Source organism: Mustela lutreola, chromosome 2 (genome assembly GCF_030435805.1).
Source record: "Mustela lutreola isolate mMusLut2 chromosome 2, mMusLut2.pri, whole genome shotgun sequence".
NCBI lineage: Eukaryota > Metazoa > Chordata > Mammalia > Carnivora > Mustelidae > Mustela > Mustela lutreola.
This window is the reverse complement of record NC_081291.1, coordinates 92580903-92607107: the sequence shown is the minus strand read 5'-3', so window position 1 is coordinate 92607107 and position 26205 is coordinate 92580903. Positions and strand designations below refer to the sequence as shown.

General features: G+C 35.8%; 1 protein-coding gene across 5 annotated transcripts in view; it reads right to left on the bottom strand.

The window, feature by feature from the left end:
* Positions 1 to 26205, bottom strand: part of ATP2C1 (ATPase secretory pathway Ca2+ transporting 1) — a 169710-nt gene that overhangs the window by 52850 nt on the left and 90655 nt on the right. For all 5 annotated transcript variants that reach the window (XM_059162586.1, XM_059162585.1, XM_059162587.1 and 2 more), the window contains 4 exons: positions 12424 to 12579; positions 11538 to 11606; positions 10464 to 10539; positions 2776 to 2842 (listed from right to left, as the gene is read on the bottom strand). In XM_059162586.1, the coding sequence (XP_059018569.1) occupies positions 2776 to 2842; positions 10464 to 10539; positions 11538 to 11606; positions 12424 to 12579 (368 nt within the window). The remainder of the gene's footprint in view (positions 1 to 2775; positions 2843 to 10463; positions 10540 to 11537; positions 11607 to 12423; positions 12580 to 26205) is intronic.

The following is a 26205-nucleotide window of genomic DNA, read 5'->3' as shown; positions in this document are numbered from 1 at the left end:
TAAAAAAAATTAGAGAATAACAGAATGATGATTTACTTTACTATTACATCAACCCTGTAAGTGATCCCATCATTCTTTTGCATTCTTATTGTTTTTACTAATTTTTAGAACAGCTGGAAATAATTATTAAAATAATTGCTAGGGTAATGAAATAATAAAATGTTTCAAGACACAGGAAAAATAAGGTCACAAAAGATCCCATCATATATCTTACTTAAAATTATAAAAGGACAATGGACCCATATAATAATTGTGAAATAGAAGGAGTTTTATTCTATTAAAAAAGTTTTTAATGCTTTGTCCTTTGTAAGACCTTGAAGTAGGAATAAAAATCATGTCAATCTTCACGAACAGAACTGCTCAAAAAAAAAAAAAAAACCCTCAAAATCTAAAAATGAATCCAAGAGATTATATGCTAATGTTTAATATTTCAAACTCATGCCCCATTTTAAATTTATTTCGTATTTCACCCAAGTGTTTTTTATAGAGATTGAAGCCAAGAGTTTCAAACTGTATTTCTGCTTCTTTGAGGGGAAAAAAATATATACTCCTTCACCCTATCACAAGTATTTTTGAACCTCTTACTCAACCTACCTCTTCTTTGTAAACCATCGGATTATTTTTTAGTTCATTGTTTTTGTTCTAACATTTTGGAACTATTACTTCCTAGGCCTACCACAGAGCTGTCATCCAGGATTTCTTTTCCTTAGATGCCTAAGTGAGTTCTACTCTTACTTATATACCATACATCATCTTCCTTTTTTCATTCTTGTTTTACCAGAATTCATATAGGACATGGAAGGAAAAAATTTTCTTATTACTTGCCCATCTACTTGTAATTAACTGGATCAATACTTTATCTCTGCCTAGATTTACAGATTTAAAATCCTTTCCCCTCATATGTTGACAGCACTGCCCCACTGTTCTCTAATGTAATTTAATGTTACTATGGAGGAAGGGTTAACAAAATCCTTTTCCTGTTTTGCATTTGGTTAATTCTCTAGCTCTGTTCCCCCAGTGACCTGGTAAGGGTAATTAAGTCAACTATGTTGCCAGGCAACACTGCTTATGATAAAGGGATCTCCTGACTGATAAACTGTCTATGGACTGGAAGAATTTAAATTGTCTTACAGAAAGCCATCATACTAGGTTTCCTAAGTGTAGGTGACTTTTATAACTGGACATATTTCTTGCAAGCACCCTGTGAAGTATGTTTCCAGAGATGCTGGTATCCATGGAATATGAAACATTTTAATCCAGGGCAGCTCCCCAACTCACAAGGTCATCCCAACCTCTTCGCACCTGAAGCTGAACTGCTATATAGACTCTCTCAGAAGATGACTGCCTTGGGGTGCCTGGGTGGCTCAGAGGGTTAAGCCTCTGCCTCCGGCTCAGGTCATGATCTCAGGGTTCTGGGATCGAGCCCCGCATTGGGATCCCTGCTGAGCAGGGACCCTGCTTCCCACCCACCCTGTGCCTGTCTCTCTGCCTACTTGTGATCTCTATGTCAAATAAATAAATAAAATCTTAACAAAAAAAAAAACTAAAAAAGCTGGAGGGGGGAGAAGAAGAAGAAGATGGCCGCCTTAAGTCGCCCCAGTGTTCAGGGCACAGGTACCAATTGTGACCTATGAAAGTTTTATCAGTTGAAATGTTTAGAAGAGTCGAAAAAGACCCCAGGGGGGCACCTCAGGGACTCAGTCTGTCAAGTGTCTGCCTTCAGCTCAGGTTATAATACCAGAGTCCTGGGCACAAGCCCCACACTGGGCAAATTGTTCAGCAGGGAACCTGCTTCTCTGCCCCGCCACCCCACCCTCACTCATCCTCTCTCTCTCTCAATAAAAATTTTCAACAATAAAAACAAATAAAAATCAATAATAAATAAAAAGACCCCCATGGTGGAAAAATGGTGGAAACTGCAACTGCTAACGAGAAGTCTGACACCAGTCTGATTATACACCCTTTATAGACGACCTAAACTCTTTTCCATAATGATGTATCTAGATTGGAAGTTTTTTCATCCTGTTTGCATTTAGAAAATCTGTACAAACTATAAAAATTTCATGTCTTACTTCAGATTGAGAAAATATTCATGTAACATTTCTTATATAATTTATTCTTCCCTCTCTTTGAAACTCCTATTGGTTAGATACAGTATATATTAAATTATTCTTTTTGTCACTTTTATTTCGTTCTCTGTTTTGGTCACTTTACTCTGTTTTTTTGGGAGCCCTCTTTGACTTTACATTACAGCCTTTAAATTGAATTTTCAATTTCAGCAGTTAAAACTCATAATTTTCTAAAAACTTTTTATGTCTTCTGACTCTCTTCTGCAGTAATCTGTTTATCATGATACCATTTCTTCACAAATCTCTGAAATCTCTGAAAATAAAAATGCTTCCTAGCTTTAATTTTTCTGCTCTATGTCTTGAATTTTTCATTTTCCTCTGAGATTATTTAATTTTGATTACTATGGTCTTTCTCTTTTATGCTGCTAATTTTCAGCTGAGGAATCCTTGTCTATTTATATATAAAAATGCAGTATTATATTAGACAGATAATACCAAGCCTCTAGTACAGATTTTTTTCACTGCTATACATGTAGGTTTTCATTTTCCTAGAATTCATTTCAGTATATGAATTCTGAACTATTTAAGTAGAGACACTATACTCTTTTCTGCTCATATAATACCTCCACAGTGGAACATAACCTATGCCTATTAGAGAAATAAGAAAGGGAAAAGAGACTTTAATTTATACACAAACAAAACTTACCTTACACTAATAGTAAACATTTCCAGGATATCTTTTCCTAGTAACCAGCCAACCAACATGATGATACCTAGAACAAAATCAAATAGCTATTTTTCCCTTTATATATAATCACATAATATAGATGGGATAGAATAACAAGCTGAGGGCAATCAAAAAGTCCCTTCACATAAAGTGCATCAGATCACAATTACATGATTTTACAAAAATCCATTAAGCAGGGGAGATTAAAATTAATGCTGCTTAAAATCAATGCTGTATGTGTGCGCACGCGTGCGCACGCACACACACACACAGTTTAAACTTTCATTACCGCTGCTGCCACCCACTCCTTAAAGCAATAGTATCTAAGGATTCCCACTATAAGAAAACATTACCAGTATTTTCATACCATGGGGGTTGGGGGGCAGAGGTAGAGTAAAACATACAAATCTTCTATTTATTATCAGCTTTTCAAAAATAAACCCTGGAACATTACTTCTCCTAACTAAATATACAGGCAATACGTATAAAGTTTGTTCTACAAACAAAAGAATAATTAGGACTTGGCTCAAAGAGTGACTTATCTTACTTAAGATATTGAAAATTGCACTGACATTTAAAAATTACTACTTTTACAGCATTTACAAATGAAAAATCAATTAACATATGAGATGCCTGGGTGGATCAGTCAATTAAGCATCTGCTTCAGTGCTGGTCATGATCTCAGTGCCCTGGGACAGAGCTCGAAGTCAGGCTCCCTGCCTTGCCAGGAGTCTGCTTCTCCATCTCTCCCTACTTGCCGCTCCACCCATGCTTGTGCTCTCTTTCTGTCACATAAATAAATACTCTTTATAAAAAAAAAATCAATTAACATAAACCAAACAACATATGCTCTGCTTTAACCTTTGTTTCTGAAATGAAGGGGGGCATGGAGTGTACCACTAGTTTTTTGAGAAAAAACACAGTATCATTATAGATTTAATAAAATAAAGCCACTTTAAGATTGTAGTCTAGATCAATATAAACACTTATACAAAGTTTTTATTCATCTTTCTACAACTACAAAATAATAATCCAGATGGTGACTCTCTTAAGATCCTATCAAAATACGACCCTGACAAAAGAAATTACATTCAATGAACTATACCAGGGGTCAGGGAAGCTATAATCTGAAAACCTCCTGCATGTTTGTAAATAAAATTTGTTTGAACATAGCCACATCCATTTGTTTATATATTGTCTACGAATGCTTTCCTGTTGACAGCAGAGTTCAGTATTTCCATCAGAGAATACTGGAAATACTTTGATAAGGACCAAAAGCTAAAATATTTACTATTAGGCTCTTCGCCAAAAAAAAAGAAAAAAAGTCTGCTGACCTCTGATTTTGATCTTAACCCTCATTCTATTCTATTCCATATACTATCCTAACAAGAAAAATTATGATCAATGTGTTATATTAAAACCAGATAATCATAAAGTTGAAAGATTTTTATCACTAAAAGTGATGTGGTTTCACAGTACAGCATTAATACAACTAGGAAGATTTAAGTGACTAAATCTCTTAGATTTATCAAATTCCCTATAAATTCTAGAAAATAAACAGCAATAATCAAAAAATCAAATTAACTAAATACTGGTTAAAAATGAGGAATGAAATACCTTTCTACATTCTTTATTATGAAGACAGAGGGATCAATACAATTAATATTATTTAATTGAAACTGCGTAAGAGAAATCTGCTTTAACTTAAAACTGTATTATTAATTTTGAGACATTAAGCTAGGAAAAATAATTAAAATAATATCAAGGAGAGATGCCTCTGTAGCTCAGTCAGTTAAGCATTCGCCTTCAGCTCAGGTCATGATCCCAGCGTCCTAGGATTGAGTCCCGCATCAGGCTCTTTGCTCAGCAGGAAGCCGGCTTCTCCCTCTGCCTGCTGCTCCCCGTGCTTGTGCACTCTCTCACTCTCACTCACTGACAAATAAACAAAATCTTTTAAAAATAAAAAAATAAAATAAAATTATGGAAAAATTAAAGGAGAAAGTACTCCAAAATTGATTCAAGAGTTTAATGTATGATAAAGATGTCATTTCAACTCAGGGAATAAAGAATGGACTACATAATTAGTATTGGGATAATTAACTTTTGAGTAAAAATATTAACTCTACCTTAACTCCTTTTTTTAAAAATTAACATATAATGTATTATTTGTTTTAGGGGTACAGGTCTGTGATTCATTACTCTTCACAATTCATAGTGCTTACCATAGCATATACGTTTCCCGATGTCCATCACCCCGGCATCCCATCCCTCCCACCCCCCTCCACTCCACCCACCCTCAGTTTGTTTCCTGAGATTAAGAGTCTCTATGTTTTGTCTTTCTCTCTCTGGTTTCATCCCATTTCATTTTTTCCTCTCTCCCTCATGATCCTGTCTCGTTTCTCAAATTCCACATATCAGTGAGATCATAATTGTCTTTCTCTGAGTGACTTATTTCACTCAGCATAATACCCTCTATTTCCACCCACATCATTGCAAATGGCAAAGATTTCATTTTTCGATGGCTGCATATTATTGCGTGTGTATGTGTGTGTGTGTGTACACACATACATATATACACACCGCATCTTTATCCATTCATCTGCCAATGGACATCTAGGCTTTTTTCATAGTTTGGATATTGTGGACATTGCTGCTATAAACATTCGGATGCACGTGCCCCTTCGGATCACTACATTTGTTTCATTAGGGTAAATACCCAGCAGTGCAGTTGCTGGGTAGTAGGGTAGCTCTATTTTCAAATTTCTGAGGAATCTCCATATTGTTTTCCAGAGTGACTGCACCAGCCTGCATTCCCACCAACAGTGCAGGAAGTTTCCTCTTTCTCCGCAGCCTCACTAACACCGGTTGTTCCCTGACTTGTTAATTTTAGCCACTGTGACTGGCCTGAGGTAGTATCTCATCGTGGTTTTGATTTGTATTTCCCTAATGCCAAGTTATGTTGAACACTTTCTCATGCGTCTCTTGCCCATTTGGATGTCTTCTTTGCAGAAATGTCTGTTCATGTCTTCTGCCCATTTCCTGGTTAGATTATTTGTTCTTTGGGTGTTGAGTTCTTTACAGATTTTGGATACTAGCCCTTTATCTGATATACCATTTGCAAATATCTTCTCCCATTCTGCCGGCTGTCTTTTGGTTTTGTTGATTGTTTCCTTTGCTGTGCAAAAGCTTCTGATCCTGAAGTCCCAATAGTTCATTTTTGCCCTTGCTTCCCTTGCCTTTGGCGATGGCTCTAGGAAGTAGCTGCTGTGACTAGGTTCGAAGAGGTTGCTGCCTGTGTTCTCCTCAAGGATTTTGATGGGTTCCTATCTCACACTGAGATCTTCCATCCTTTTTGAGTCTATTTTCGTGTCTGGTGTAAGGAAATGATCTAGTTTCATTCTTCTGCATGTGGCTGTCCAATTTTCCCAACACCATTTGTTAAAAATACTGTCTTTTTTCCACTGGACATTCTTTTCTGCTTTGTCAAAGATTAGTTGACCACAGAGTTGAGGGTCCACTTCTGGGCTCTCTTGTCTGTTCCATTGGTCTATGTGTCTGTTTTTGTACCAATACCATACAGTCCTGATAATTACAGCTTTGTAATACAGCTTGAAGTCCGGAATCATAATGCCACTAGCGTTGCTTTTCTCTTTCAACATCCTCTGGCTTTCAGGGTCTTTTCTGGTTCCATAAAAAATTTTAGGGTTATTTGTTCCATTTCTTTGAAAAAAGTCAATGGTAGTTTGATAGGGATGGCATTAAATGTATATATTGCTCCAGGTAGTACAGACATTTTCACAATATTTATTCTTCCAATCCATGAGCATGGAATATTTTTCCATTTCTTTGTGTCTTTCTCAATTTCTTTCAAGAGTATTCTATCGTTGTCAAAGTACAGATTCTTTGCCTCTTTGGTTACATTTACTCCTAGGTATCTTGTGGTTTTGGGTGCAATTGTAAATGGGATCAACTCCTTAATTTCTCTTTCTTCTGTCTTGCTGTTGGTGTATAGAAAGGCAACTGATTTCTCTGCATTGATTTTGTATCTTGCCAGTTTACTAAATTCTTGTATGAATTTCTAGCCATTTTGGGGTGGAGTCTTTTGGGTTTTTCACATAAAGTATCACATCATCTGCAAAGAGTCAGAGTCTGATTTCTTCTTTGCTGATTCAGATGCCTTTTATTTCTTTTTGTTGTCTGATTGCTTAGGCTAGGACTTCTAGTACTATGTTAAATAACAGTGGTAATAGTGGACAGCCCTGCCGTATTCCTGACCTTAGGGAAAAAGCTCTCAGTTTTTCCCCATTGAGAATGATATTCACTGTGGGTTTTTCACAGATAGCTTTGATGATATTGAGGTATATACCCTCTATCCATACACTGTGAAGAGCTTTAATCAAGAATGGATGCCATACTTTGTCAAATGCTTTTTTCTCCATCTACTGAGAGTATTATATGGTTCTTGTCCTTTCGTTGATTAACATAGTGTTTGACATTGATTGATTTGCAGATGTTGAACCTACCTTGCATCCTAGGAATAAACCCCACTTGGTCCTGGTGAATAATCCTTTTATGTACTGTTGGATCCTACTGGCTAGTATTTTGGTAAGAATTTTTGCATCCATGTTCATCAGGGATATTGGTCTGTAATTTTTTTTGATGGGGTCCTTGGTTTGGGGATCAAGGTGATACTGGCCTCAAAAAATGAGTCTGGAAGTTTTCCTTCCATTTCTGTTTTTTTTTTTTAACAGTTTCAGGAAAATAGGTATTAATTCTTCTTTAAATGTTTGGTAGAATTTTCCTGGGAAGCCATCTGGCCCTGTGCTCCTGTTTGTTGGGAGATTTTTGATTACTGCTTCAATTTCCTTGCTTATTAGAGGTCTATTCATGTTTTCTATTTCTTCTTGGTTTACTTTTGGTAGTTTATACTTCTCTAGAAATGCATCTATTTCTTCCAGATTGTCTAATTTGTTGGCATATAGATGCTCATAATAAGTTCTTATAATTGTTTGTATTTTTTCAGTGTTGTGATCTCTCCTCTTTCATTCATGATTTTATTTATTTGGGTCCTTTCTCCTTACATTTGGATAAGTTTGGCCAGGGGGTTATCAATCTTATTAATTCTTTCAAAGAACCAGCTCCTAGTTTTGTTGATCTGTTCTACTGTGCTTTTGGCTTCTATTTCATTGATTTCTGCTCTTATCTTTATTATTTCTCCTCTCCTGCTGGGTTTAGGCTTTCTCCGCTGTTCTCTCTCCAGCTCCTTTCCGTGTAGGGTTAGGTTATGTATTTGGGATCTTTCTTGTTTCTTGGGCTTGTATTGCTATGTACTTTCCTCTCAGGACCATCTTTGCTGCATCCAAAAAATTTTAAACAGTTGTGTTTTCATTTTCATTTGTTTCCATGAATTTTTTCAATTCTTCTTTAATTTCCTGGTTGACCCATTCATTCTTTAGTAGGATGTTCTTTAGCCTCCATATATTTGAGTTGTTTCCAACTTTCCTCTTGCGGTTGAGTTCAAGTTTCAAAGCACTGTGGTCTGAAAATATGCAGGGAATGAGTCCAATCTTTTGATACCAGTTGAGACCTGATTTGTAACCAAGGATGTGATTTATTCTAGAGAATGTTCCATGTGCACTTGAGAAGAATGTGTATTCTGTAGCTTTGGGATGGACTGTTCTGAATATATCTGTGAGTCATCTGGTCCAGTGAGTCATTTAAAGCCCGTTATTTCCTTGCTGGTCTTTTGCTTAAATGATTTGTCCATTTCAGTGGGAGGGGGGGTGTTAAAATCCTCTACTATTATTGTACTATTGTTGATGTGTTTCTTTGAGTTTATTATTAATTGGCTTATATTACTGGCTGCTCCCATGTTAGGGGCATAAATATTTACAATTATTAGATCTTCTTGTTGGATAGACTCTTTTAGTATGATATAGTATCCTTCCTCATCTCTTATTACAGTCTTTGCTTAAAATCTAATCTGATATAAGGATGGCCGCCCCAGCTTTCTTTTGATGTCCATTAGCATGGTAAATGATTTTCCACCACCTCACTTTAAATCTGGAGGTGTCTTTGGGTCTAAAATGAGTCTCTTGCAGACAGCATATAATTGGGTCTTATTTTTTTATCCAATCTGATACTCTGGGTCTTTTGATAGGGGCATTTAGCCCATTTATACTCAGGGTAACTACTGAAAGATATGAATTTAATGCCACTGTATTGTCTATAAGGTTACTGTTACTGTGTATTGTCTCTGGTCCTTCCAGGCTCTCTCTTTGCTTAAAGGACCCACTATTTCTTGTAGGACTGGTTTGGTAATCACAAATTCTTTTAGTTTCTGTTTGCCCTAGATACCTTAAGTCTTAAACTAAAATAAATTCTACTCAGTAAGATTTTAAGTGTCAAAAGTAAAAACTAAAGTAGTAGATTGATGTTCAAATAGATATAAACATAAACACTTTCCACAACATAGGGCTGGGACAGCCTTAATGAATAGAACAAAGAAATTATAACTGCAAAGATTATTAACATGATAATTATATCAGAAGATGTTTCAATTGTATCTCTCTCCTGTACCAAGTTTATTTTATTTATCCCTAAAAGGGAATTTAAAAATTGGAGGGGAAAAAATATAACAAAAGGATGGATATCCTAATTATACAAAGAGCTGTTACCAACCTAACACTCAAACCGCAAGATTAAAGATATATTGTCAGGTCATAAAATAAAAAGGACCAACACACATATGAGGAAAGTATTCAATGTCTCTATAATAAATTGTCAAATAAAATAATGAGAAGTCTTATATTTGTCTGTTAATGACAACAAAGTTGGCAAGAGTGATGGATGAGATAAACTTCTGCTTTGCTGATGAAAAATATTTATTTGGCAATATGAAACAAAAACCTTTAAAAACAAGCCAAAACTTTTAAAACTACATGGGTACTCTTTGACCCAATAATTTTTGCTTTTAAGAAAAAGATAACTGCACTGAAGAATCATTTACATAATTTTAAGAACTCAAAAAAACATAGAAATATCTAAAAAAGGCCTAAGATTTTTTTCCCACATAATGGAATACTATACAACCTATTTTATGATATCAATTTAATGAGCATCTATTTAATGACAAGACACTTATGAAGAAAATATGAAACAAAAAAGGAACAGTTAGTTCATAAAACATTACTATCCATTTTGTTGAAAACTAGAAACACAAATACTAAAATGATTACAGAAATGTTCCTTGATGATAGGAACTGTATGGAGTTCTAATTTATCTTTGTAGAAAAGGACAATGGTTGGGGGCTAGTTTTATGATTTTTTAAAAGTAAGCTGGGGCGCCTGGGTGGCTTAGTGGGTTAAAGCCTCTTTCTTCAGCTCAGGTCATGATCCCAGGGTTCTGGGATCGAGCCCCGCATCGGGCTCTCTGCTCAGCAGGGAGCCTGCCTCCTCCTCTCTTTCTGCCTGTCTCTCTGCCTACTTGTGATCTCTGTCAGTCAAATAAATAAATTTTAAAAAAAAAAGTAGTAGTAAGCTAAAAATTAATTAAATGAATAAACACATTTACTCATCTATCTCAACTCTCCCTTCCCACTCAAAAACAAACAAACAAATAAAACCTAAGTAAATAGATGAGATACACATACTCACTCTTCTCTTACCTATTATACCAAAGGAATAAAAGGAAAGTTGTTTTCCTAAAAGGTCCATGCTCTTCTGCAGAGGGGTTTTTGGTGCCTTGACAAATTGGAGAAGAGTGTCATGATAATGAGCTAAATTTAGTAAAATATACTAAGTGCCTGCTAAGTGCTTGACATATTCATGCTAGCTCAACATACTCATGACATGACATATACACCTCTCCCTTAAGGTTAGTATTACTCCTTTTACTGGAGTAAAGGAAACTGAGGCTGAGACTTTTCAAAGCTTGTTTATTTGAAAAGGAGAATGCTCCCCATACCTGTTTTTGAGAAGAAATCTATTCTCCCTACCAGCTTCTCCATGACTTTATTATCATCCACTGCCCCTCACTTTTCCAATCTTCTCTTTTCTGTATCCACAAACAAGCTTACAATCCAACTCTTTTTCTCCAGCTGGCTCCCTGATCAGCTAACTCCCTTCTCTAGCACTCCCCTCACTGCCAAGCTTCTCGGAATGGTTTTATACACTGCATCACATATAATCTTGGCAGGTTACCTGAGAAATCCAGATGATCTCAGGAGAATATGACATTTGTAGAATGCAACTTTTTTTATATATAAGAAAGTATTTTCAATGAGAGAACTAATCTTCAGTATGCTTAAACAAGAATATTTTCGAGGTTATTTTACTTTACAATCTTTTCTCCCCATTACTTGGAATTAAATGAAGTTGGTAGTTTTGGTAGAAGACTAATATACTATTTAGAAAATTTTTTTAAATTAGTTTAAAGCTAATTTCTAAAAAGAATAGGCCCTATAAATAATTGTCCATAAACCTTTTTCCCCTACAAACCATGAAGATCAAAATGTTTCAGCCTATCAACAATGTCAATTCAAGCCCTTTTAAATACAGTCTTTCCAATTATGTTTTAAACAAAGACATCTGAGTGATATTCTGAATAAAATACTACTTTCAATAGTAAATAAAATAATTCACCAATATTTTCTGTTCCTGTACTTAAAATAGAGAACTTCAGATGTGAAATTAAAACATCATTAACAACAACAAAAAAAAATCATTAACAAAGTACTTACTTCTTCTGCTTGCATCATTTTAAAAACCTCTCCAAATTCAGAATTTTCTCCTGTTCCAATGACAATACCCTAAAGGAGAAAAACAGGAAAATATGTTTACATTCAGATAGAATCACTTCTCTAAAGCCAAAATAAATAAATTTAAAATTAATTAATTAATTAAATTTAAAAAAAAAAAAACACTTCTCATTCACTTTCTCCAAAGCCTTGCCCACAGTCAGGATGACTAACACACATATCCAAGGTTCCCTTAGTAAATTAACTTAGTAATATTACTATAGATCACTAGTACTTATGCCTTACTATAAAAAGTTTTGACCCAATTCTGAGGCCTATTCTTTAACTATATTAAAATATCTGAAATTCAAAACTGTCTTAAACTCAAGAGAGACATATAATGTAGTTTCTTTTCCCCCTCAAATACTACTGAATCATGTCTTTTATATTTGTGAAATATAAGGATCTTTATTATCATCCACTGCCAAATACTTAAAAATCCATCAATAGGTGAATGATATATCATCAGAAGATGATAGCCAGTACCATTACCACAAATTAAAATTTTATTTAGCTAGTAATGAACATATCCATGTGCCACTGTTTCTAAGTTTTAAAAAAAAAAAAAAAAAAAAAAAAAAAACAGATACTGAGGACTATGTTTTCTAAAGGCTCCATTATCTGGCAAATGGCAGAAATATGGACATACTACCCCTCAGGGACACAGGTCCTCCTTCGTCTTACAAACAGTGGCTATGGGTTAGGTTCAATTCTGTCATTTCTTTGTCATCTATTTTTAAAAGAGCCACAAAAAATTAGCAAAATTGAACTAAAAAGAAAGGTCGACAACAAAGGAATTGCCACTTTCAAAACAAGAGAAAAGAGTTACCTTTGCTTTGCCACATCTGACCAGGGTTCCCATGAAGGCAATGTTACTTCTTGATGCAAGATCCCCATTAGTTGCAGCCGGCTGAGGAGCAGTCACTTTAGAACAAGGTGTTGTCTCTCCTGTTAAGCTGGACTCATCAATGGAAAGATCCACAGCCTTGGAGAACATAAAGTACTCCATTAAGTTCAAGTCTGAAGACTCCCTGTGATACACTTAATATCTGAAGAGTTTGTAACCATCACTTCTTTCTCAAATATCCCCTTTCTGATAATTACCCAAATCTTTTATTATATCCATTACTCTAAGAAGACCAGAATAAGTACAACCATATTTAAAATATGCAGTGAAGTCAACAAAATCCAGCATGCAAAACAGAATGCTATACTGGGAGATAAGATTAGCTTAAATTTCAAAATACAACTAAAGGAACACTAGCTGAGACTATCTGGAGAAAATAATTCTCATGATAAAATATTACTTCCTAATTTTGCCATAACTGAAGTTATGAAAATGTGTTTGGCAGATTTAAAAGCAGACATCCAGAAGAGAAATACGAATAAAAGATATAAAGAGTACTGAGAGAGAAATCATTTCATCATTTTGGGGTCAATTTTCATGAAACTTTGCTTGCTATATACATCCTTAAATTTATCCAAAATGTATGTCAGCAAAAAAATAAAAAATGTACATAAATGCTTCCATGTAGATCACAAATATCATACTCTCTTCCATCTGTGCAAGAGGATTCAATTCTGAGTTTCACTCCTAGCATAAGTAAGTTTTCACCTATCATAGCATGCCAAAAACAAACAAATAAAATCATCATTTTATATGTGGAAAACACTACACATGTAACCTGGCTTTGTTTCTGAAAGTATGACCCAGAGAAAAATAGTTCCAAGGATGTTCACAGACATTGAGTATAATGTGATAGATGACTCTCTCTCTCCCTCTCTCTCTCTCACACACACAGAATGGGAACTATAAAGTGCAAGCAGTATAAAATAAATTTTAAAATAAATAAATAAATAAAGTCAAATAAGTTTTAGAAATAACTGAGTTAAGAGTTAACAGCTTCCCCTACTTAGGTAGTGCTTCGTTAAACCTTCAACAGGTTAGTGTGAATCACCTCAACTGGAACACAGATACAAAAGGAGCTGTCAAAGTTTGGTCACAGCAGGACCAGCATAACCAGCATCACCTCTCCCTACCTCCTCAGAACTTGTTAGAAATTCACTACCCTACTTCAAATATGGAGGTCAGAGGGTAAACCTACAAGATTATTTATAAGCTCTCCAGGTGATTCTGAGGCATATTTAACTTTGGGAATCAATGGAATAGAGTGTCACAAATTTCTTTGATCCATTTTATTCTAGAACCTCTCAGTCTAGGGTCTTTAGGGTACTTTGAGAAACTAGGACCCAGTGCATGATTTTACTCATTTTACAGATTAATTTGCTCACCCAAAATACGTTTACTGACTACCTATGTACTAGGCACTGAGATAGAACCTAGAAAATAAATAAGGAAATGAACCCAGAGCAGTTAAATGACTATAGTCATGCTGTTATTATAAACTGAGCTGGTGTTCTCAATTAGGCCTCTTGACTGACAGCTCAAACTATACGCAAAATACTCTAAACTTGAAATCCCGCTGGGTGTTTTGGAGAGTATGGTACAGAGGTGGAAATAATAAATTTCATCTTTTTAAATGGCTCATTTTTTCATGAGCATAAATATGTCATAGAAAAGAAATATTAAAAATTGGCTCATGGATTCTCCCCATCCATACAGTAAAACTAAATTTTAGCTTGATCAATTTCATTAATTCATTCACTTAAAAAATATTTATTAATGCCAGGCCCTGTACTATATCATACACAGTGATGATCTCCAGAACTACTCCTCTCTGGGAAAGGCAAAATTAATGTTTTTCCACTGAAGATTTTCTATTTTAGACATAAATCTTAAACACTGACAAATACACTTGGTGGCTGTCTATCAGAACAAAGAATATGAAAATAATCTGATTTTTTAAAAAGGGAAGAAAAGCATAGCTTTATTGGCTCTGTCAGTGACCTCGCTCTTCAGTATCAACCTTAGCAGTTCAATAACCATTTAATAGGAATTTTTGTTCAAATCAGGTTTTTCTACAAGAAAGAGATTATTTTTAGCACAATAGCAGTCAGCTCTGTCTAGTGTAGAAACTGAGGTGGGGGAAAAAAGGAGCTTTAGATCTTTATTTTATATATGTGTGTACATATTTGTATTATATATAAATCTATAATTTGTTAATTTATAAATGTATTTAAAAATTAAGAATAGGGCACCTGGGTGGCTCAGTGGGTTAAGCCTCTGCCTTCGGCTCAGGTCATGATCTCAGGGTCCTGGGATCGAGTCCCGCATGGGGCTCTCTGCTCAGCAGGGAGCCTGCTTCCCCCTCTCTCTCTCTGCCTGCCTCTCTGCCTATTTGTGATCTCTCTTTCTGTCAAATAAATAAATAAAATCTTTTTTAAAAAATTAAGAATATATTATCAATGGGGCACCTGGCTGGCTCAATCAATAGAGCACATGACTACCAACATCAGGGTCTTGAATTTGAGCCCCACATTAGGCCTAAAGTTTACTTTAATTAAAAAAAATATAATACATTATCAATAAAATTTGTCCAAATCATACAGTGTAGCAAACTGCACAGATCTCAGCTATCTGTTGAACAAGAATATCTTTTTAAACTTTTCTTAAGTAATTTCTACATCCAACGTGGGGCTTGAACTCAAGACCCCAAGATCAAGAGTTGCATGCTCTTCCAACTGAGCCAGCCAGATGCCCTGAGCCAGACTATTTTCTAAGTTACAATGTATTTTCTCTTAAAGTGATTACAAGAGTTTCCGCAGGAAATAGTTTTGAGGGAAGGAAAGAAAGTCATTTCTAAGAAGGTGGTATTTAATGAATTAGGCAAGCCTATTACAGTTTAACAAAGTCACAATTTAATTCATTTTGAGAACAAAGATATTAGAGGCATTTATTTTTCCATTGCATTTATGAGAATGATAAATGAGTAGGATAAAATGAAATCAAAGAACCAGCCAATTCCATGCCTTCTAGCCAGAAGTTTAAATAGTAAACCTTCAATAGAGCTGTTAATAAATAGGGAACCTGATTATGTTTCACTTTCTCTATATTATTCTTCAGGTACTCTTCAGGAGGTGTGAATAAGAGACAATACAGTTCAAGAGTCAGAATATAAATAAGAATCAAGACGTATATATAATCCATATCTGAATATTTAACATCTACAGAATAAAACTGGTTGAACAACTTCAAAGGATTATTCCTATAAAATATTAGGGAGAAAGAAACTAAAAGCCAAAGTCACATAAATTTTCCTAAAAAGCAAAAAATGAATGCTTTAAAAAATTACAGTTAATATGGAACAATCAACAACTACAAATAAGTTATTAAACTAAAGAAAGGCTTCGTATACTGCATGCTACTAAATCAGTTACCTCTCTAGTCCAGAATTAAAAGAAAATCAGAAATGGCTTTCTTTCCCCAGAAAAAAATTCCAAACTAATCATCCGCAGTTGTCTGATCAGGACAAAATTTCTTTCTTTTGGTCACAAAAATTAAGATTCCTCTTACTGTTTATCCAAATGAAGGAAAATGTAATTAAAACTTCTTCATGAGCTCTAGTTATTAGCAATCTAAGTCTAACCAACTAAAGTAGGGAAACTGAAGGGACTCCATTTTAGAAAGGCTTCATCTCCACTATTTTTCTGTTAGGCCTCATTTACTTGTGTTCTGTATTCTGTTTCTGAATCAGCTAAAGAAGCTATATTCCCATTTAAAGGGGGAAGTGAGAAAGTTAATCACTCTCTGAGTTTTGTCCTAGGTACCTAACACCTAACAACATCCAAGAGCCAGATCTTGAACATCTTCTTTGAACAAACCTCAGCTGACCCTGGCATCAACACCCACTACTTTGGTCATTTATGGAATAACACCTATTGCTCACCTGACATTCACCTTTGATTAGACCCTACCCAGGATTCCTGAAGAACATGTACCTTAGACCTCTTTCAATATAAACCCCTAATCCCAAGCAACACCAAGATGCATTCGCTTCTCCTTTTCAAGTCTCCCAGACACCCCTCCTGCTATTTTCTGTCACTCACACTATTCAATAAACTCTATTTTCACTTTCTCCTACTCGTATTTGATTTCTATCCCACATGAAGCCAAGAACCCTCTTGGCTGCACCTGTAGGAGCATTCCCTGGGTTCTTGGATCCAACCTACCTGCATCACAACCAAGTGTTATAAATTATTAAAAAGGCCTATATGAAATGGATTTTACCCCATGGTAAATATTTACATGAACTGTTAACTTTCTGACTTAAGTGGTAGACAGATTCAACTTGATCAAGTTGCTAATAACTTAAAGACCAGTATTTGGTTAACAATGATTTCGCTAAGACTACTTAAAGAAAGCAAATTTCAAAAAAGGGACCTACTTTTGCAACAGTCCTTTCCTACTCATATGAATTAAGAATCTTAAAGCAAACCCTCCCATAATGTCTTTTTATATTCTAGTGACTTAATGAGAAAAAAAGTTTTCTCTTCAACATTGTAAACATAAATAGCATTCCTCAGCTCACCCTGCTTTTTAACCAATGATCTATAAAGAATCGGACAACAAAACACTAATAAGCACAGCTCAAGCTTATACAGTCTAAGAGAATTAACATTCCCAGTGCTCTACATATGGATGGGTTTTCCAAACTGAATAATGACAATACGACTTCAGAAATATACATCCTTCCCAAAGCCAAAATGAGTGATTACCCCGAACAGTTTTTAGTAAACAGGAATGTTTCTAAATTCCACGAATATACTATATACCTTCACCAATATTCTACTCAATTTCATTTGACAGCTAATTTTAAAAATGCTTCCTTTTAACAAGTCTGTACATGTTTAATAATTCAGAAATTTTTAAAACCAAAGTTTCAGTAATAAATTACAATAAGAGGGGGAGCAACACACTGTAAATCTATTTATCAAGGTGACCTATCAAAAAAATACACTAAAGTTGATATAAAAACTTGTGAATAGGGCACTCAAAGAATTGGTCCCTCTACTAAAACAATCATAGACTCGCAAAAAAATGAGAGAATCAACTCTTGAACCAAAAGCTTAAAACAACCAAGGAAGTGTTTATTTATTTTTTTTTTTAAAGATTATTTATTTATTTATTTGACAGAGAGAGATCACAAGTAGGCAGAGAGGCAGGCAGAGAGAGAGAGAGGAGGAAGCAGGCTCCCTGCTGAGCAGAGAGCCCGATGCAGGACTCAATCCCAGGACCCTGAGATCATGACCTGAGCCAAAGGCAGCGGCTTAACCCACTGAGCCACCCAGGCGCCCTACAAGGAAGTGTTTAATGAAGAAAAAGGCAGCTGAATTTTGGTAAGAAGGTCCTGTGGCATTTTTGTTTACCTGTCTAACATGCCAATCACCCAGAGAAGCAGTACTGGCTGTGGGGACAGATGCATGTCTTCCTGTCACAGCTTACTAGCAGTTGGGGCTAAAAAAGATCTTGTTCTTAAAAAGACTATACTTCTGTGTTTTAACCTGTCTGGCAGTTCCCTGGGGGACTGGTGCAGAGGCTATTATTTATTTCACCACTCCACTCCAATGCAACTACAGTGACTTTTTGGCTGTCTGCCAAAGGATTAAGGACATATACTAATAGGCAAGGGACTAGGAATAAAGCAAGTAGCAGACACAACCAAAAGACTGGGAAGAAAGAAGCCAAAGATGAAATTTTGTGAGAGAAAATGAGCTTGGAAGGGCTGCCACATATACCAGGGAAGAAAGAGTGCAAAATGGATGCCTATAACCATATGTGTGCTCAGAAAGACCTGAGAAGACCCTACACTTGCACTATGACAGATCTGTGGATTTGGCACAAGCAGGTAAAGGTGAAGGCAGGTTTGGAGATAGCCTAGGTTCAATGATCAAGAAATGCCACAACTCAAAGACAAGTTAAAAAGACCAAGAGAGTAGTAACTATTTTTCCTCTTTGAATCGGCAAAGATAAAGCTGACTGTCGAAATAACGGAACAGAAATATCAGTGACCACATGCAAAAAGGAATACAGTCTTTGGCCGGTGCAAGGGGGGGGGGGGGGGTGGGAGGGGTGGGGATTGTAACTTTTTTTTAAAGAAAAGTCACTAAACAAATTCAAACACTGCAACTCTCAACAATAAAGAAAATAAAAAATAAAAACCTTGAGGAAGTGTAGAATTTAATGTACAGAATTATGACAGCACAACATTCAAAAAAATATAAAGTTCTCAACAAAAAATTATAAATACAAAAAAACCCAAAAGAATGACCTATTCATAGGAAAAAAATGAACTGACAAAAATAAAATCATCCCTCAGCAAGGCCAGACACTGGACTTTACCAGAAAGACTTTAAATCACTGTTTTATATATGCTCAGTAAACCAAAGAAAATCATGAACAAAGAACTAAAGGAAATCAGGAAAACAATTAATTAAAAAAAAAAAGACTACCACCTGTACCGCCTGAGAGAAAGAAAACATAAAAAGAAAACAAACAGAAATCCTGATGCTGAAAGTACAATTGAAATGATAAGTTCCCTGGAGGGGTTCAATAGCAGATCTGAACAAGGACAGGGGAAAAAATAAGCAAACAAAAAGACAGAAACTGAAATTAATCAGTCTAAAGGACAGAGAGGAGAAAAAATAAGAAAAATGAACAGAACTTGAGGTACCTGTGAGACATCATCAAACACACCAATATAAGTATAATGTAGTCAGTGGGGGGGGGGGGGGGGTGAAATGGGCAGAATGAATATTTGTAAAGATAATGGAATGAAAAGTTCCCAAATTTAATAAAAGACACGAATCTATATATCAAAGAAGCTCAATAAACTCCAAATAGTAAAAAATTTAAAGCCATCTAGATTGACAGATGTAATCAAACTGTTGAAAGACAAAGACACAATCCTGAAAACAGCAAAGATGAAGGAACTCATCACATACTCAATAAGATTAGCAGCCCATTTCTTATTGGCAACCATGGAGGCTAGAACCAAGACATATCTAAAGTGCTATAAAAAAAAAAAAAAAAAAAAGACCAAAAAGAAGCCTACATCCAGCAAAACTATCTTTCAAAAATGAAGAAAAATTAAAACATTCCCACGTAAACAAGAGTTAAGATAATTCATTGCTAGCAGACATGCCCCACAAGAAATGCTGAAATAGTCTTTCAAGCTAAAACAATCGGAGATCAGAAAGTAACTCAAAACCATATGAAGAAATAAACTTCAGTAAACACAACTACACATGGAAATAGAAATGCAATCATTATTTTATTTTGACTTTGTGACTCCTCTATATTTCCTGATTTATATAATGTGCTTAGAAATATATGGCTGGTAGGCACAGAATGCATAAAAATAAAGTTCGTGATAACAACATTAAGGTAGAGGCAAAGTAAGCTGTATAGGAGACTAAGTTTTTGCATGCTAGTGAGAAAAGTTGGCATGAATTCAAACCACAGTTCTAAATTTAGGATTTTTTTTTTTTAATCTATTTATTTGTCAGAGAAACAGCAAGTGTGAATGCAAGCGCACAAAAAGGCAGAGTGGCAGGCAGAGAGAAGTGGACTCCCCACTAAGTAGACAGCCAAACATTGGGCTTGATCCCAGGATGCCGGGATCATGACCTGAGCTGAAAGCAGACATTTAAATACCTAAGCCACCCAGGCGTCCATAAATTTAGGATAGTAACTGAAATCCACATCATAACCACCAAGGAAATATGTAAAAAGTGTACAGAAAAAAAATTCAGGAGGTAATCAAAGTGTATTTTTTAAAAACCTCAAATACACACACAAAAGGAGAGATTAGAGAAAGTGAGGAAAAAATATAACACATACAGAAAACAAATAGGAGGGGTGCCTGGGTAGCTCAGTTGGTTAAACGACTGCCTTCAGCTCCAGTCATGATCCCAGGGTCCTGGGACCAAGCCCCACATCAGGATCCCTGCTCAGTGGGGGGCCTGCTTCTCTTTCTTCCTCTGCTGCTCCCCCTGCCTGTGCTCTCTTGCTTTCTGTCAAATAAATAAAATCTTAAAAAAAAAAAAAAGAAAGAAAGAAAGAAAGAAAACAAATAGCAAAATGGCCTAATAAAGTCCTCTATCAATAATCAATTTAAATGTGGGGCGCCTGGGTGGCTCAGTGGGTTAAAGCCACTGCCTTCGGCTCAGGTCATGATCCCAGGAGCCTGGGATCAAGTCCCGCATCAGGCTCTCTGCTCAGCAGGGAGCCTGCTTCCTCCTCTCTCTCTCTCTCTCTCTGCCTGCCTCTCTGCCTGCTTGTGATCTCTGTCTGTCAAATAAATAAATAAAATCTTAAAAAAAAAAACTTATAAAAAAATCACTTTAAATGTAAATGGATTTATAACTGAATAGTATATACGTACAATGGAATACAATGGAATACTATTTGGCAATAAAAAGCAATGAAATATTGGTATGTGCTACAATATGGATGAATCCTGAGGTGTTAACTAAAGGAAGATAGACACAAAAGACTACATAGTATTTAATTCCATTTATAATGAAATGTCCAGAATAGGTACATGTATACAGACAGAGCAAGCAAATTAGTGCCTACCAGACACTGGGGCAGGGGAAAGGACATACAGACTACTAAAAGGTGAAGGTGTTCTTTGGGAAGTGATAAAAATGTTCTACAATTAACACTGTGGTGATGGTTGCACAATTCAGACTATATGGAAAGTGACCACATGATAGATTTTAAATGTGTAAATTGTTTAGAGTGTGCATTACATCTCAGTGAAGTTTTTTATGTGTGGTGTTTTTTTTTTTAATCTTTCTATATGTGGTACACAACCAGCACTTTTAGCATGAACTAATAGCTAGTTAAGAATGCAAACTCTTTGGGCACCTGGGTGGCTCAGTTGGTTGAGCATCTTGAGCATCTCCTGCAGCTCGAGTTATGATTCCAAGGTTCCTGGAATTGAGCCCCATATCACCTTGCTCTGTGGGGAGCCTATTTCTCCCTCTGCCTGCCACCCCCCCTGCTTGTGCTCATGCTTTCTCTGTCAAATAAATAGTAAAATCTTTAAAAAAAAAAAAAAAATGCAGACTCTTGGCCCCAACCCAGAGCTGCCAAAACAAAACCCAGATGATTCCTATGTACCTTCAAAAGTTAGGATATAATGCCCTAGGGCAACTCTGTCACAGTGAGAAAACAAGAGACCTACTTAAGTGGCTTACCTAAACTCATATGGTCAATTCATAATACACACTTTATTCTTTGAATCACAGTTGTTTGCAAATTGCCCTTTCTCCCAGTAGAAAGGGCACAAATTGTATCTTTTCACTTCCTAGCCCTAAAGCCTGGTACAGAGTTCTATAAATAATACTCAAATATTTACTGAATGGCTAAAATGACATCCTAACATAGACCAATTTCCAAAAAGAGGCATTACACCTTGCCTAAACTAGCTCCGTTAACAAAATAAGTAAATTTAACATACCATTAAATGCACTTATATTCTAGCAAATGCTTGAAAAGAATTTTTTTTTCAAAAAGCATAGCAAACAAAACTGGATTCTGAGTTTCACCAGAATATCAAGGTTTTCACTGAGTAAATGGAAAATATATTTTTTAACTCAGGAAATCAGAACGCTCTTACAGAGAAATTACCCAACTCAGAGGAAGGGTCTTAGCAAAAGTGTGCATAAAACTGGTAAAACTGTGAGCTTTACAGAAAAGTAAAGTTTCAGTCAAGAAGACTATCTTTGATTTCTTCTACTGGTAGGTAGCAAAAGTAGATCTTTGCTCTTCATCACTGGATTTTACTTGGGAACTAAGGAACAGGAAGGAATAACTCTAAAGGAACCAAAAACTACTCACTGAGCTAAACTACTATCACAAAGTATATGGATGTGTGATGTTAAAAGGCTTACTATGTAATGCCAACTGGCTTGTTTTAAGTTGGGACTTCTGAACAAGGTCCCAAGTAGACTTTTACTCCTAGTGAAGGTATCTTTTGATCCGCATTTAAATGAAAACCAGTTTTCAATTAAAAATCCAGGGTCATAAAAATGGATAATTCTTGGCCTTCAGGCATATAACTGGTGGTTCTCTTTAAAAAGTTTGATATAGGTGGGGCGCCTGGGTGGCTCAGTGGGTTAAAGCCTCTGCCTTCGGCTCCGGTCATGATCCCAAGGACCTGGGATCGAGCCCCGCATCGGGCTCTCTGCTCAGCGGGGAGCCTGCTTCCTCCTCTCTCTCTGCCTGCTTCTCTGCCTCCTTGTGACCTGTCTGTCTGTCAAATAAATAAATAAAATCTGTAAAAAAAAAAAAAAAAAAGTTTGATATAGGGCACCTAGGTGGCTCAGCTAGTTAGGCGACTGCCTTTAGCTCAGGTCACGATGCTGGAGTTGCCGGACTGGGTCCCGCATAGGGCTCCCTGCTCGGGAAAGAGTCTGCTTCTCCCTCTGACCTCCCCTCTTCTCATGCTCATTCTCTCTCTCTCCCCCTCTCAAATAAATAAATAAAATCTTAAAGAACGAACAAATAAATAAACAAATAAAAAGTTTGACACACGTAGAACATTAAAAAAAGAAAAAAAAAGAAATTGTCCCCAGTGTCTAGATCTTAAAGGCAGCTTCAAAAAATGATATAGGCTACCCACAAGCAAGTGCCACAAAAAAGTGTGTCCACGGAATTACTCATTCAGAACTTCAACTAAAAGAAAAAACTTGCTACATTTCAGGTAACATTTCAGGCTTAGTCAAAAAGTTAAACCTGAGAGAAGTAAAATATTTTCAATAGACAAAAGAAACCCTTTTTTTCTTTGACTCCTAGATTGTTTTCTCTCACAAAGAATTCTTTGTTCAAATATTGATAGAGACTTTACTGAAATAATTAAGAAAAATACGCTACATTTCCAAAAAGACAAAATGTACAGTTATGTAGGTATGGTCTATAAGACTCCTTCATCTAAAGTCACAGTCTGACCAATTAATGGGTCAGTGGTGCCTCTTCTCAAATACTATTAAAAATTAAAATAAAAGCCCTCAGAAAAAAAAACTGAAAAACATACCCATAGCTCATTTCTGTTTTACTATATGAGCTCCACCAGTGACTCTAAGGCTCCTAAGCCTTAGAAGGATGGTTGGAAGGCAGGTAGGCAGGTATGGACAAGGTTTTCCACCACCCACCCACCCCCCACATCCCAAACCCCATCTTCCACAGCCCCCACCCCACCTTAAGAGGAAATCACACTAAAAAGGATTTTACACCACCCTGGAAGGAGCCCTCCATCCTTTCCCAGTGACAAAAATCTGATTAAATGACAGGCACAGGAGGGTTAATTAGGTTAAAACAGCCAGTCAACAAACTCATAAAAACCCCTAGCCTTACAAATTCCAGTGGCAACCCTCTCAGATCTCATCCTTGCTCAAGCCTTGCTTTGCTGCCCACCACTCTTTGGTCTACCTCTTCATTCTTTGAACCAATGTGATCAAAAACCACAGGCACTGATGGAGAAAAAAATTCTGTGACAGTAAGATTACTGCCATCAACACATACTGGTTCATTCCTTGGCTATGGAAAATGACTCAGGTAAGAAAACAAAATACAGAATTCCTTAAGTTATCAATATTAATCTTTTTAAGAAGATTTACAAATGACAGCCTCAGCCTGATATGGACTGAATTGTGTCCCAGTAAAATTCATGTTGAAGTTTTAATCTCCAATATTATGGTAATTAGCTTGGGAAATAACTAGATGAGCTTGTGTGGGTGAGGCCCTCAAAATCAGATTAGTGGCTTTATAAGAAGTAGAAGAGAGCCAATCACTCTCCCAACCCACCCAGTCTGTGGTATTTGATTACAATAGCCTGACCTGACTTAAGACACAGCCTAGGAACAAATAATACCAAATAAAAGTTGTGAAGCACTCACATCACTGAACTTGTAACTATAATGCCCAGGCAAGTTTTATAGTCAAAATCTGAACCTTCAAAATTTATGATAGGTACCCTACAGTTGCAACATGACAATGTTAAGTCTTTTTTCCTATTTGCACATGAATTCTGAAATAATTAATTCTTAGATCAATTAACCCTTTATTTAAATGAAAACCCTAAATATTTTGCTAAGTCAAATGGTGTTTTAATGTTTCTATGTCATTATACTGCTCAAAATGTTCAAATAATGGGAAACACCATCTTCTTACTACCCTACTGAGGTCTGCTTCTAAACTAGAAGAATAGGACTCCAGAATAAATGATGATATAAACTCCAAATTAGGGCCCTCTAGGGAAAGAGAAGATGACTTACATCAAGTGACAAGACTACCAAATCTCTAAGGAATAATAATCCAAGGTTTTCTCCTAAACTAAGTATTCGGAATACTTTAGAATTCCTAAAAGTATTTAAAAAAGTATTTAGGAATAGTTTCTATTTCTATTAGAAAGGAGAGGAAAGGAGTAAAAATATATATAAAAAGATAAACTAAGAGCAGAAAATAATAAAGTAAAATTAACAATATTCCCAATAATTGTCATATTATCAATTATTTCTTCTAACCAATTAAAGCAATCTGGTATCTTCCTAGGGAGAAACTTAAGTATTTGAAAAAAAAGGCCATTACTTCAGGACTAAACAAAGTCTGTTCTTATAATTTAGAAAGTTTCTTTAGGCTTTCCATAACCTCTAAGAACACTCAGATTTTGGGACATAGTAAGTATTCAACGACTTACACTTCTACAGGTGTTAATGAACAGCCTGTTAATTCCAAAAAGTAGATGAGACTGGCATGCTAAACCAGGTGCCTAACTCCATTTTCTAGCCCATCAATCTATTCTATACACTGTGGCCAAATTACGGGTAAGATTATTTGCCAGCTGCATATGACCTTCAAATCTAATTCCTAACCAATAAAATCTGAAGTAGAGCTTTGCATCCAAAGCTCCCTGAATCTGATTCCACCATATATTTTCTACCCTTAAAATATTCCCATTAGCCCTATGCTATACAGTAGGACACTCATAGTGATCTGAATAATGCTGTTTCATGGACTTCCTCGTCTCTGCCTAGTACCGCCCTTCAATTCTCACCACCAAGGCCATGTTGTCTGAGGCATTATCTGATTTTCATTCAAATCAGAAGTAAACACTCCTTTCTCTAAATTTTGACACTCCATTCTTTGTACTTCTCTTAGTCACTTACCAGGTTCTATCTTATTATATGGTGAGTGATTTATGTACACAAATAGTAAGCTCCCTGATCAGAAGGACTCATTACATCATCTTTGTGTTTCCCACAAGACCTACCACACATTTTCATAAAGATCAGCTGATTCACTAATGGATATCTCAAAAGACTCTGTGGTAAAGATAAATATATTTTAAGAAAAGAAGACATGTTTATATATGTTACATTTTAAACTTGAAAACCAAGAGTCCAAATCAACTATGCATTAATTCTTAAAATTACTAATGTCTATCCTTCAATCTTCATCCAAGTATTTTCACTTCTCAGATTACAAAATGCTATGGTCTGAATATGTGTCCCCATATATGCAACTTTATATGCTGAAATCCTGTCAAATATAAGGTATTAGGAGGTGTGACTTTTAAGATGTGCTTAAGTAATGAGGGTGGAGTTCTCACAAATGGGATTAGTCTTCTTATAAAAGAGACCACCT